This window comes from Rhea pennata, chromosome Z (genome assembly GCF_028389875.1).
Source record: "Rhea pennata isolate bPtePen1 chromosome Z, bPtePen1.pri, whole genome shotgun sequence".
In the NCBI taxonomy this organism is placed as follows: Eukaryota; Metazoa; Chordata; class Aves; order Rheiformes; family Rheidae; genus Rhea; species Rhea pennata.
Window position 1 is genome coordinate 28,563,871 of NC_084702.1, and position 14,066 is coordinate 28,577,936.

The window sequence follows — 14,066 nt, forward strand, 5'->3', positions numbered from 1 at the left end:
GTCACAAGTCACTGTCACCAGGAAAATAATTCATATATGAAACCTGAGCACACATGTATCAAGTGGCTTAAGAGAATTCTTCACTACTTTGTCAATACATAAATACTCGATGACTCAGAGAGTTTTTTTTTTTTTTTTTTTTTTGAATATTCAAATTTGTGAAGTTGTGCTTGCAACTGGTGGTGGTTACCAACCACCTGCCAAATAACTGCCAAGTAATCAAGAGAAGAACTAATCTTTATAACCATTTATGTTAACAAAAGAAGGCAGCTGTACAGTTTTTATGGTGATACCAAAAAAAATACAAACATGTTCAACTGCACAATGGTAAAAACTTGCCATGGAGCAAGTCCTAAGAACCTAATTTGGGCTTCTGCTGCACAGATGAATCCTGCAAACAAATTTCCGTGTACAACTTAGAACATTCTGCAGCGAGATGTCTTCAGAAGAACTTTCATTAGGTTCGAAAGGTAAAAATGACCTCTCCAAGCATATCTTATACATGTAAAATTAAATTCCTCATGATAATCTTTTATGTAGGATAGTCATTTTTTGTTTTCATCCATACACTACCATGTCTCTTTACGCCTCCTGAGGCATAAAGTAGAAGAACATTACATCAAAATAAGAGTCACAAGCAAATAATGTGAAAACATGAAGAATTTTGAGCATTTAATAAGGAACTGAGAACTAACCTGCAAAACCTACAGCACGTGGACTTCAGATCAATTTTCTGAAGACAGACATAACCAAGTGGAAAAGGGAAGAAGATGCTGCAAGAACATGGTGGAGTGTAGAGAAGCAATATACAAAAATGCCATAACATTGCAGGGATGGAAGGAAATCACATGCCAAAGGCTGTGGTGCTGATGCATGAAACAGTAACAAAGTCTAGAGTAGAGACAACTGAAATGCAGTCATTAGAATGCCACAGACTATGAAACCACAGAGATGACCACACAGAACAGATAAACTACTGGAAATGAAAACTTACATGAATAAAAAGGTGAAAATAAAATGTTAAAGATGCTCAAAGACAAAAAATTACCATTGTTTCTGGAGAGAGATCCCTACCTCACAACATCTAAGGAAAACCTGCAAGAATGTTGTGCAATTGAGTCATAGAAGACAGGATATGATTATGATGATGTAAAATATTTGCAGTTATTACCGGAAAGAATCTATAAAAAATGTTAATCTAGAGGAATACTGTGCTGCCTTTTTTTTGGCAGCTTGAGACTCAAGAATGAGAATCCAGAGCAAATGTCTTTAAAGTAATTTTCATTAACTAAATAAAAATGCATTAACCATCATTTAATTTATATAATCAGTGAGTCTAGTCTGAAAACTACTGCCAACACCTAACATATTTCTTAAACAAATCTCTACAGTTCTTCAAGGCTTTCAGTAAAAATTAGACAATTTCATCTGTCAGCAGAGTAAGAATCACTATGTATTTCTTGATTTTCATCTGAAAAAAATGCATTTAAAATTTTGAGGCAGAAGAAAAGCCTCTTTATATATGAAATATGCTCTCCTCAGTCTTGCAGCTCCTCTATCCCAGGTATGGTAAGCTAGGATCACCCAGTTTAGATGCTGTATAGCAGCACTGGCACCTGGAAGCCACTACACCATCAGTGATGCACAAGCTCCTTGCTCCTGAATCCCAGCTCTGAAATCCATTAACACTTGGGTGCCAGTGGCTTGGACAGAACAAAAATACCATTGAAAGTATGATCAGAACCTGCTTATTTCTTAAAAGGTAACTCTTCTGGGCTTCAATTGAGTTTCCATTGGTGTACTTACTATCTAATTTGCTAAGAAAGGTCTAGTGCATTGGTGGTCAATCTCTGAATGTAAGGAGACACATTTAAGAATACCAGTTCAAATCTGGGTGTTTAAACTAGTAATTGCACACCTGTATATGGCCTCTAAGTGCAGATTTGTGGACACTCTTGAAGAATGACGTACCAACAGACAAACTCAGGATGTTTTTGCTTGCTGTTCTAACAAAAAATAATTTCATTACTTATCTTCAATTCAAGAATTTATATTCAGTAAAATATCTATAACAAAAGTATTGTGGACATCCACTAGCTTTGTTCCCACACGTTTAGTTTTTTCTGATCACAATGTTTAGTCAACATACTCGTTTTTCTTTTACATCAGCAAAACTTGGAAAATTTGGACTTCTTTGGAGGAGCTTTCATTTCAGCATGATAGTCATGGCATACTTGTAAAGATCAAATTTAACATGTAAGAACAGCTTAATTTTAATTACTTCTTAATATTCGTCGCATTGTGTTTATTTTCTACCTGAAAAAATTCTCCTATGGAGAATGAAGCAGGCTGGAGTTGTTCAAAATCTACTGAATGTTTCTTCTGCTAGTGCTTTGTTCCCTAGCAACATTCAAATAATTCGCACATAATCTTCCCTCTCATCTGGTAGTTTCTGCTAGTTCAGTTTCATACCTCTGAGATTGGGCCAACTCACAACTAATCTCTCCAGCAATTTTAGGAAGAACAGACATATATTCAAAACATCGATTAATCATTAGACCATTGTTGTTTTGGCAGTGTATTTTGCTTGTCACAGAGAAAGATGATTTAAATATAGGAACAAGCTTTGTTCTGCTAAAAGAAGAAAACATGCACTCCACTGACTGTGCAAGGAGTGCATGGCAGTGGTTGCTACTCCTAGCTCTGCTACGGAGCCACTTGGGCCTGTCTGCACAGCACAGCATGGTGTCTTGTGAAGCAGCTGGAGCATCTATATGCACGTGGCAGCACCTTACAGAAACATTAGTGTGGGTTCTTGAAGCTGCATCAGCTGACCTAGATAACACAGAGGCAGCTGAACTGCCCCAGAGCCAGCTTGGGGATGGCTATACCGTGCTGCTCCACATAGTGTCAACAGGGCCATTCCAGAGCACCCCAGTCTGTCCCCACCACAGGCCCCAATGTTTAGAGATGCTGAGGCTGATTCACACCCGTAAAGCACTAAAAAACATTTGCTAACTCAGCTAAGCCAATTGTGGGGCTAGCTGCGTTTCCTCTTCCTGCCTACAAACTCCTACTCCCACCCTTGCCTTGGCAAAGGACCTTGCATGACTCTCTGAGATGAGCCTGTCCAAAGCAATACACTTTACATTTATTATATTTTATTATATTAACTGTTTGTACCAGTTCACGCTGGGGTGATTAATGCTGGTGCAAGGCAGAAGACAAGACTCTGCAACAGAAGGATATAAGAGTGTGTGTGGGGAGGTGGAAGAGGGCCAGTTTCAGTGTCAGTGAACTGTTAGATCAGTTCAAGATACAATTTGATACTACAGCTAAGTTCACTAGAGGAAACTACTGTATGAGAAGTAAGTTCTGTTACTTAGCAGCAGGAGGTACTAACTATGTGTAAAACATCTTACAGGAAACCACCCACCGGCAAATATTCATATTGATCTCAGAGCTAACAACAATCTGTGTAACTAAAAAGAAACAAGTTTTTTGATCTTACAAGATACATATTTGAAACATATCAGCACTCTCTGGTGAGTACATAGCAATGGTAAATTAGCAGTTTTCAAAAATGGATTTCATTGCTTAGGATTGTAAGTGTGGCACAAGTGCCTTCACAATGAGCAAGCTGTTGTTACTCTGCAATGGCGATAACTGCCTAGCAGTAAAACAATGCTTAGTATTTGGCTGCCAGAAAGCAAAATTCCCATAAAATAGAAGTATTTCACAGCAGAGATAAACAAATAATTAACTACATGAATTACAAGTTAATGAAATTAACTACCTGTCATTCATCTATTACTGCTACTTATTATGATCTGAATGCACAAACAATCTGATTCTTAGCAAAATCACTCTGTTCTTACTAAAGTTCATGTTGAAACTCCAAAGAAGGAACAAACCATACGAATCCTGTAAAATAAAATTAGGACATCCTCCTATGAAAACGAACACACTTGTAGAAGCTCAGCTGTTTTCTGTTTCCCATGCTTGGACATTGCAAATGATTTGATCCACAATAAAGCTGCAGCAGAATTCATATATGCCAACTTGTGAAATTCTATTAGTTCACTGTATTTCAACTGAGAAGTAGTTGGCTTTTTTTGGTTGATTGGTTTGGAAAACTAGAACCGCCCTAATTTAACTGGCCAAGATGTTCATACCATTATTTGTAAAGATTGCATCTCAAAAGGATAGGTGCTGAATGCGATTTTCTAGTTGTCAAGGAATAAGCAAACACATGGAAAGCTTTGTTTAAAGCTTTAGTTAAAGCCATCTTCAAATAATGTCCCTTTGTATCAATGGAGTTAAATCAGCAGAGAGTTTTTCCTAGCATTAGAATAAGGCAGAAATAAATGTAAAAGGGAACCAAGTAAAACAATGTACCTGACAATAAATTGTCAACTTTCACCCCCGAGTAACTGCAGTACATGTTTAGTAAAATGGTTCTGGATGTTGAGACTGTTTAGTTTCTGTTAAGTTCCTTTCACATGACAATCTCTGAAAAGGTATTAGATACAGTAAATTTGACACTCTTAACCTTCCTCCTAGAAATCTTGCATGAGATTGGTGCACAGTTCTTAGAGCCAGAGATCATTTCATAACACAATGTGCAAAGACTTAATGATGTGGCTCTTAAATGGAACCGTTACATATTTTCCATATACTTGAGTCAGTAACACACTTTTAAGTTTTCTTCATATATATTGTATCTTCATAATAAGTATTTATAGAGTATGGGGCAGGAATCAGGTAGGTGACTCACCTTCATCTAAAGGCACCTCTTCCCCCTCGCCTGGGGAAGGAAGGAGGGGCTGCAGAGGTTCCATGTTAATTATGAGTTGCTTGTTCAAGGAGGGAGAGCTGCGACTCTGGGTAATGCTAGTTCTAAAACAACACGGAAAACAGGGTCAGTTTGTTCATAAGGAAACAATTACAATCATATCTGGCTCATCTCAGAATCACTTTGCATAAAGTATGATAGACCTTGAGCTATCAAGGCTGTGCATGCTGAATGACGCTTTTAGCTGTGTTATGCTGCGTGCTCAGCAGATGTAAACTTTTCAACATCTGAAGTTTAAGAGAAGGCTTTGCGCAGGTGGATTTCTGCTTATGCAGCCTAGCTCCTTCTCATCTCATGCAGGATTGCTGTGTGTGGCCCTTCTCCACACTGTACAGCAGACAGGATTATTTGGCTTCAAGGACGGGGAAAGTAGAGAGGATACAAATCAATTTGCTGAAGTTGCTCCATTGCTTCTGGGACTGGGTCAAACATTTGCAGTGGTTTGAGCAAAGCAGAATAAAGAATAAAGCTGGAACAACTCTACCCCCTTCAGTCAAAAGACAAGTACATCTTTCATTCTCATGCACCTCAGACACTCTCTCTACACTATGCCTTCAGGACCTTAAGCTGTTTTTCTTGCATTTCTTACTGGGTTCTAACAGGCTTTCCTGGTAGCAGGTGTTGAAATTTTCAAAAAAGTTGAAGGAATGCTATTGATTCGCTTCAGTCATGCAGCTCACTAGCCTAAAATCATATTACTGAAAATGGAAATAGCTCTTTAAATTAGGTTATCTAGGACATACATGACAGGCCTGAAGCAAGAGTCCTGCTGAGCCATTTACATTATAGAAAATTTATTTTTGACAAAAGCAAAGATGAAAGAGGCTTCTATTTGACTTCAAACAGTACACAGCTTTGCATTCAAGATGGGCTAGGAATACTGTCCATTCCCTGGTTTCTTCATTTATCCTCAACTTTCTCCAGATTATGCTCTGTCACAAAATCGCAAGTGAAAGAACAGGCAGCAGACCCAGGAACAGTGCTAATTCTTCACAGAGCAGATTTTGAGTTTGCACAAAGACTCAACTTACAATTCTATGGAGGTAAACAAGCTAAGTAAAGCACCTACTGCAAATGAAAAGAAAGGACTGTGTGTTCTTGAGGGTTAGGGGGTAAACTGAGGAGGCAGATGTCCTGCTTTAGGTCACATTACATGTCATTAAACATTCCTTGGTGATAAACAAGCTTTCTTGCTCAATTGCCATGATTCTCTTCTCATTAACATATGCTCAAAACTACTTGTGTTCTCATTTGCATTTATGTGAGCAGTCTCCACTAACTATTTAATTTAAATTTTCACTATCCAAAAAAATTCTTCACTGATGCATGATATTACTATAATTACACCAACCCAACAGTACCCCTGCAGGCTTGTTAAGCATTCCCTGGATCCTTGTGTTTTTGTAAAAAGCTAGCAAAGGAGATGTGCCAGCTAGTACCCATATGGCTCCTTCTCCATACTTATGACAGGGATCTCTCCTTCAGTCTTGCTCTGAGGGCATAGTGCTAAATCCTTCACTGTATATTTGCCATAAAAACCTCCCACCGCATTAATGCTGTGTGAGCACATGCTCCAGCAGATTTTCAATATGTAGTGCTGTTAACTGCAAACCACAACACTGACCAGTGACCTCTTCACAACTGCTGTTCCTCTCTCAATGCAATTATAGTACCACTGAACTGACACTTTGGGGCTTATGCTTTACTTTAACTTTTTTTCCACCCAACTTCAATCATGTAACTTCCTCTAAATGTTCTGCACCTCAAACATACCACTTCATCTCTCTAAATCTTCTTGTGCAGATTCACTTAAGTCTGCTTTTTTTGGAGCTGAAAAACTATGCCTTTTGCCTACTTGTGCTATTAGTTGAACAGACTAGCTATCTGCCCCCATTTCAAAATATGCATGACAAAAACACTCAGAAGCACTGCACTTAGCCTATCTGGTTAAGGAACTAAATTTGGAGTTATCAGAGTATTATAAATAAAACATTTAAGAAGGTTAATTATACGGAATACACACTACTGTCTAAAGATACTAAATATATGGCATTGCTCTATAAACTTAATATATTTCCCTCCGATCTGTTTCTTCATGTAAAGAAACATGTTTTAAACAATGTTTCTTTTAATATTGAAAACAAAATTAAAATACTAGCTAAAAAATATTTTAAAACCTTTATGTCATGAGAAAAAAAAAAGAAACCTGAGGGACAGTATGCAACACAGTATTTCTGTATCTAATTTCTAATCTAATTTCTTTTGAAATTCATCTATATGCCCAAGTATCTATTCTGACTCAATGATGACCCCACATTCTGCTTCCTGTGTTCCCTGTTTCCAAATGTTTCCAGACCATCACTTACACAATTTTAAGTGGAATGTGCAAAAGCATGTGCAAAGGTACCCCTGTGTGCATTGACTATGACATGGTGGAACCGGACAACATATTTATAAATATTTACTGCAAATATATTCCTAAACTGGAGTAAAGACTACCCACTTTTCTCTCAGGTGTAGATGGAATTGCCAGATTCAATTAAGAAGAAATGAAACAACTTTCTTTCTCCACAAATTTTGCAAAATAGAAGTATCACTACTATGTATTCTATGGCTGTAGAATATTCAGAAAATGAATGAACTTCTTTTAAAAGAAAGTTTTAAAAATAATGTTTTCTTGCTGGTTTCTCATCTTCTAATAAGACTTTGATACCTTTAATTAGGTTCTGATCAATTTCACTATCACTGTCAGCATGAGAAATAAGCACTAGAAAAATATTACTTTGCTTGCAAAGCCCAGCTGCTTATTTCCAGCAAGCCAAATTTTCTTCCTCTTAGATACTGAATGAATTTCTTGCTTTTTAGTATGACTGTGTCACGGAAGATTTATCACACAAACCTTTAAACATACCATAAATGTACACAAAACAGAGTCCTCCAAAACTGGAAAAGAATTACGAATAAAATGGAAATATATCCCTCTGTCAGGATCACTTAACAACTTTGAATGTCGTAACACAGAAAAATAATTTCAACTACTTATCTGACTGATTGATTAAAGGCAACTTCAAAGCAGCACAGATTAAATTCCCTTGTGTAGGAGACAATATGCTATTGTTAGAATTTTGTGACATTGGCAATGCATCTTTCCCAAGGCTTGCATGCCTCAACGTGGGAGCTCAGAACTACAGTCATTGCATCTCACAGTAAAGAACAGAGAATTTCTGTGCAGAGCACAATATTCCTCCTCAATGCTTCAACTTCAATATTGAGTGTCAAAATATACCTGTGAACTTCAGGAGGTTCCCTCTGAATCTTAGAGCTTGCCTCCACAACCTCTTTGGCTACTTTTCCACTGTATTAAAACATGAATTAAAAATTCAAGCAAATATTAAGTTAATTACACGCCAAAAGCTATACCTACATGACCAATTACTACTACTACGTTCAAAAGAAAAACGCAACCATTTTTTTCTAATATCAAAACAGCTACATATGGTAGGTAACATATACATATACTGCATATGTAAACATACAGTGCATAAACATACAGTGCATATGTAACTTTCTAGATTAAAAAGCATGTTAACTATTCATCTGCAAAACCACTCAAGATAAAGCAGCTTGTTGTAGGAGACCACTATGTGTTACTACACTGTCCTATTAATGCATCTCTATTCCAGAGTTGCCCAGTAAAAGGGGAACTTAGTCTCTATACTAACCATAAATCCTCACCTTACAGCAATAACACTAGAAGTAGAACCATGTTTTGATAGAACTACTATTTGACAGAAGGTTGCACGAAGCCACCAATTTATTTTATAATAGACTCTAGACAAACACTAAAAATAATTTGCTATCCTGACCTGAATTGGGCTTGAGCAGGTCCTCAAGAAGAAGAAGCCCTCAGTTTGCTATGAATAATTACTGAAGCTTTCTCTTACTTTCTAAAACATTAACCATGAAAAAGAAACAACAAACACTTACCTATATCGAAATCTACTGCCTTTGAAAAATATTTTGCTGCTGGACATGGTCTTGATCTGACTTGATTTTGCATACCTTGAAGAAAAAGAACAGAGGCTGTCAAATTTGCAGCACAGAAGGAACCTGGTATGGAAAAATGAATATCAACTACAAAATTTGTTATTTTTATACCACAAGATAATACCCAGTAGTTTGCTTTTCCAACTTTTTATAGGCCTATATACAAATCTTAATATAAAGCTGCGCCAAAATGACTTAGACAGTATAGAATGATAGTATGACTGTGCATAAAACAAGTGTGTAGGAAAGCAAGAAAATAAAAGGCAAACGAGTGTTGCATATTCAGGAACTTTAATTCATAGAATGAAGAAAAGATTCTATCAACCCAACATCCCTAGGACAAGTTCTCCTTAACACCAAAATCTTGCAGGAAGGTGTGGCTATTTCCGTATTCCCACTAGTAAAACAAATGAACAAAGTAACAGTAATGCTTGTCTTGAAGAGCAACTGCATTTCCCATCCATGTATGCAGTCAAGTTATAAGCAGGCTACATCTTATTCTACTCCTCTGCCTAATCATAAAGTGTGGAGCAACCTTCTCTCAGAGCAATCAGAGTCGTCCTACAAAGATCAAGTACAACTTCAGACATGTCATTTCCTTGACATACTGCAGTTTTCAAATAGCAAACTGATTTTACACCAACTCTATGTCTTTGATCCTAGTACATGATCTTCTACAATTTATAGCTATTCGAAAATAACCACAGCAGTAACCCTGAGCCTGGCCTGAGTCATGATTAAAGCTTCTTTTTCAAGGCATGCTGAAAAATAACAAGCTTAGATTAAATTTCAAATCTCAAGCTTTTCTAGCAGAGGAAAGGCTCAAATACAGTTATGGTAAAGTGTCATTATCAGGAATTATGTGCAAGACCTGGCTATGTCTGCTCTAATCAGAATCTTGTTGTCATCATATAGTACATAAATAAACAATCCGGCCATAATATCTATAATGCTCTTAAGTGACTGAGGATCCACAATGTATAGTTCAGTTCTTCTGACTGTACAAAAACATTTACTGCTTTTAAACTACTATCCTAACTTTTATTCACAGATTTCTTTGGTTCCTCTGCTTAATGTTTGATGGGTTGGGTTTTGTTTTGTTCTGTCTGTTTGTTCGTTTTCATACTCTGTATATTAACTGTTACTATTTCCCTAACCATCAGTCAACTTCCTGGTCACTGAATGCCATTGCCACCCAGACCCACTGACACATATCTAGGCAAGATAATTTTAAGCAATTGTTGAAGAAATAAACCCAGAGTAGTGCCCTGCAGCCACCTGGAAAGCAGAAGTGAGGAAAATATGCATCAGTGACTGAATGACAAGCAGCAAATATTACAATCATTCAACTACAAAATCAAAGAGACCATATTCCTACAATCCCACCTCATACATCTTTAGTGTGCATACTGATTCTTCTCCTTTAGGTACAAATAAGAGGAACCATTCTTCTCAAATCCCCACATTTAGTTCTAGCAACATAAAACTATTCGAACATACAACATTCATTATTTTCCTACTTAAACACACTTCCAATGGAAAACATTTCCAAATGATCTTTTTATAACTCAGTCTTAAGTAGAGTAGATGTTTACATAAAGAAGAATTAACAATTGAATTGTAGCAGCTTGTATTTCCTGTTTTTAAATTGAATATTTTAATTGAGTAAATTGTATTGAATATATTGTGGCACCAGTGCTAAAATAAAAGGAGGAATCTCCTCTAAAATAAAGGTCACTAACATCCACAATAGGAAATGCATTCTTCCTACTTAGTTAGAATCTGCTTTTATACCAGCCCCTGGTATTGCTATGCTCCAGCAGAGAAACAATAATTTTATAAAATATGTAAGATGCTGTAAGGAGAGACTAAGTAGCAAGAATAAAAGCTATATTCAAAAAGGTAAGTGTTAATAAACATAGAGAAAGATCTAACAAAATTACATGAGGAAAGGGAGGCAGAAAAGAAGCCTAAGGGCTTTTAATGAATTATTTTCATGATCTCTTTTGGAGAATAAAGAGGATGCTTCCGTTTTCTTATCAGATTACAATCCACATATTTCTCAAACTAGACAGCTGTCATCTTTCCAAATCGATCTAAAAATATTATTTTTTTAATTCATTGTACAGAATTTTTAAATCAACTCTCATGAAACAGAGAGTATTACCCACTGGTAGAAGAGCCCAGCACATCACATAGAGACTGTGGTCTCTTAAGTTTTCAGGGCACTCAGCAGCAGAGTTAAGATTAACAACTGTGTTCCCAGATACCAAGTATGGTACCCTCTCCATCTGACTTCACACTACAGAGCTGCAGAAACGTGCCAGAAACATGATGCTAGAAAAAGTTTAATTCTGCACTCCTCAAGCCCTTTAGCATCTTTCTAATTTTAAACACTTTGTAGTACTGGCTTGAAATGAAGTAATATTCTCCACTAACATGGGTATAGTCTGTTCACATTTTGAATCCTGCTAATAAAACAGAGAACATTTCACACTGAACCTCACTACATCTACTCACACGCATAGTACTTAGTATACACAATGGCAGTAAGCTTACTTACTTATAAAAAGCCTGGTTTTCCACCCCACACTTCCAAAGATGCTTGCAGGCTGCTGGCGTAGAGGTATGGAAAGACAGCATAGCCTTTTTCTAAGTGCAAGGAAAAGAAGGGAAATCAGTACAAATGTTGAATTTGGAAAGACTGAAGTAGTAGGAACTGACAGCAGCACCATGACCTGGGCACCCTGAAGATGAAGCATCAATCCATGGTTTGCCCACAGAAGTACAACCCATAGGTAGTTGATATTCCAGCTGCCCATGCAACTGCCTTGGAAGTGGAAAGGGATATTTTGAGGGGCTAGAGAAGACCATGTAAAGTGGCTTCTGGGATAAATCTGCTGACCACCTGCAGGCCAAAAGGACAGGAACAGGCTCTATATTCCCTATTTGCTGCTGCACAGTTGTTCTGCTGCTTACCATTCACATATCCCCTATTCACTATCTCCTGCTGTCAGATCCTCCCTGGTACCACATGACCAGCCCCTGGCGCGTTGGGCTTTATTTCCTTCTGTTTTCTGCTTATCTCCCAACTTGTATCCTAAGCTTATCACTCTGCCAGGGGTGAAAGAACTCATTATAACATGCAAAATCTCTAGATTTCAATGCTAACAAGCCAATGACAGAACACCTAACTATCTAATTAGACTCCAGTGCAGTTAGTCAAGCAGTATTTGAGGAGGTAATCGTAATTAGTTAAATCAAAAAATCTCATTCTGATCCAGGAATCCAGGCCCATCTGAATTTTTGATCATATGGAGATGTCACTAATGCTTTAGAACAGGTGCAGCTTTCATGCTTTAAAAATCCAACCATTAAAACTTGACTAGTCAAACAATCAAAAATATCAACAATCAGTGCAGCACTGCTTGAAGGTTAAGGGAAAAACGTGTGATCTCCCTGCAAACTAGACATTCTTTTGAAATCTGTAATATTCACATTCACTTGTATTGTACATTTTATCTATAATATGAAATATAATTATTATTTGTTTCAAAGTTTAAGATCAAAGTTGAAGATGATAGTACTATATTTAAATTGACTCAAATACACAATTTCTGTAAAAACACTAAAACCTGACCTCTTTCTGAGTTCCAAACACATAAAAAGTCTTCCCTTCAAATTTCAATTTATAGACATCACACCTGAAAAGAGAAAAATCATTTAAGTACTGGAACGATATACAGAGCTACAGGTAAGAAAAGTGATTTGTATGCAAATATCTTTGATTCCCAAACCCAAGTTGGCTATCAAACAACGAAGAGCCTCATCAAAAGTCTTATAATCTTTACCATAAAAGCATGTACTATTCTAATTTCCTTTAGAGTACAAGACATAAGCCTGGAGTGATTATCTGACATCCCTATGCACCTTCAAAGAATAAACTTTGGCTGCTGGAAGAGGAAGAGGAAGTAAAAAAGATGATAGAAGCTTATGCTTACATTCTATAACACAGTCTAGAATTTCTTTTACTTCTTAAAATCTTAGGATCTATTAGGCAATTAAAAGTGAGTGAAGACTCTTAGCAGGCAGAAGTTGCATAAAAAGGCATATGACTTTCCAGATGCAGGCATCTTCTGCCAGCAGCTTCTTAGGCATATGCTTATTTGTTTATGATCCTATATCTCACGTTATCCTGCTAACTGAGTACTTACAATCTGTATCACGAGAAAGAAAAAATATTTGACAGCACTAATTATTAGGTCTTTGGTCACTAGGTTGGTTATACATCTATGTCAAAAATTAATTTAACCAAGTCTGAAAGCACAACCTATAAACAAAATAGTGCTACACAATATTAAGGCAATATGTTGCCTCTGTTTAAGCTGTAACAGAAATTTTGCTATTACCATAGTTGAAACAGAGACACTCTACTTTCCCATAAACTTAAGATTTTGGATAGCAGATGGTTAAAATGGAAAAGATCCTGGAGGTAAGAAGGAATGTTCTATTCAGGAATTTCTAACAGTTTGTATTATTCAAAAATTGACTGATTTTGGGGGGAGGTTACACAGTTTCAATACGCTTTAGAATCCTTCACAGGGATTTCTTATTTTCTGAATCCAAGATTATTTGAGAAAATGAGAACATATTTTGAAACAACTATAGGACAATCTTTGAAGCAAACCAGGAACCCCAAAACACTTTGGTATTGCTGTAGTAATAAAACAAATCAATGTAATATGTTGACACTGATAATAATTTACCCTGTGTCACTTCAAACAGAACCAATATTTTTTAACCTAAACTAACACATATAGAACATCCTGCTTCATTTTTTTTTGTTGTGACAGTTGAAGAAAATGTCTTTCAGTGTGTCCATCACAATTAATGTGTTTCTTAATGCTTAGTGAGGTCTATCTGTTCTCAAAATCTACTGAGATTCTGTGGGACAGTATCAGTAAAACCTGAAGACAAGACAATCTCAAAGATGAATCTGGATTTTTACTGATTGTTGAAAATTTCAGATAATATCAGTGAAAGCTATTAAAGTACTCAATTCTTAAGAAAACAAGGTCCCAGATATTAAACGAAGAGCTTATCGCGTCCAGATACATCTCGTCAGATTGACCTTCCAATAGCTAGTGTAACACTGAGACCGCTT

At 36.7% G+C, this 14,066-nt stretch overlaps 1 protein-coding gene across 1 annotated transcript in view; it reads right to left on the reverse strand.

Annotated features, from left to right (window-relative positions):
- The window catches only part of FRMD3 (FERM domain containing 3), a 139,701-nt gene that overhangs the window by 12,332 nt on the left and 113,303 nt on the right, over positions 1–14,066 (reverse strand). The window contains exons 9-13 of the mRNA XM_062599285.1: positions 12,543–12,606; positions 11,466–11,554; positions 8,843–8,917; positions 8,142–8,210; positions 4,778–4,899 (exon numbers count right to left, since the gene is read on the reverse strand). Of these exons, the coding sequence (XP_062455269.1) occupies positions 4,778–4,899; positions 8,142–8,210; positions 8,843–8,917; positions 11,466–11,554; positions 12,543–12,606 (419 nt within the window). The remainder of the gene's footprint in view (positions 1–4,777; positions 4,900–8,141; positions 8,211–8,842; positions 8,918–11,465; positions 11,555–12,542; positions 12,607–14,066) is intronic.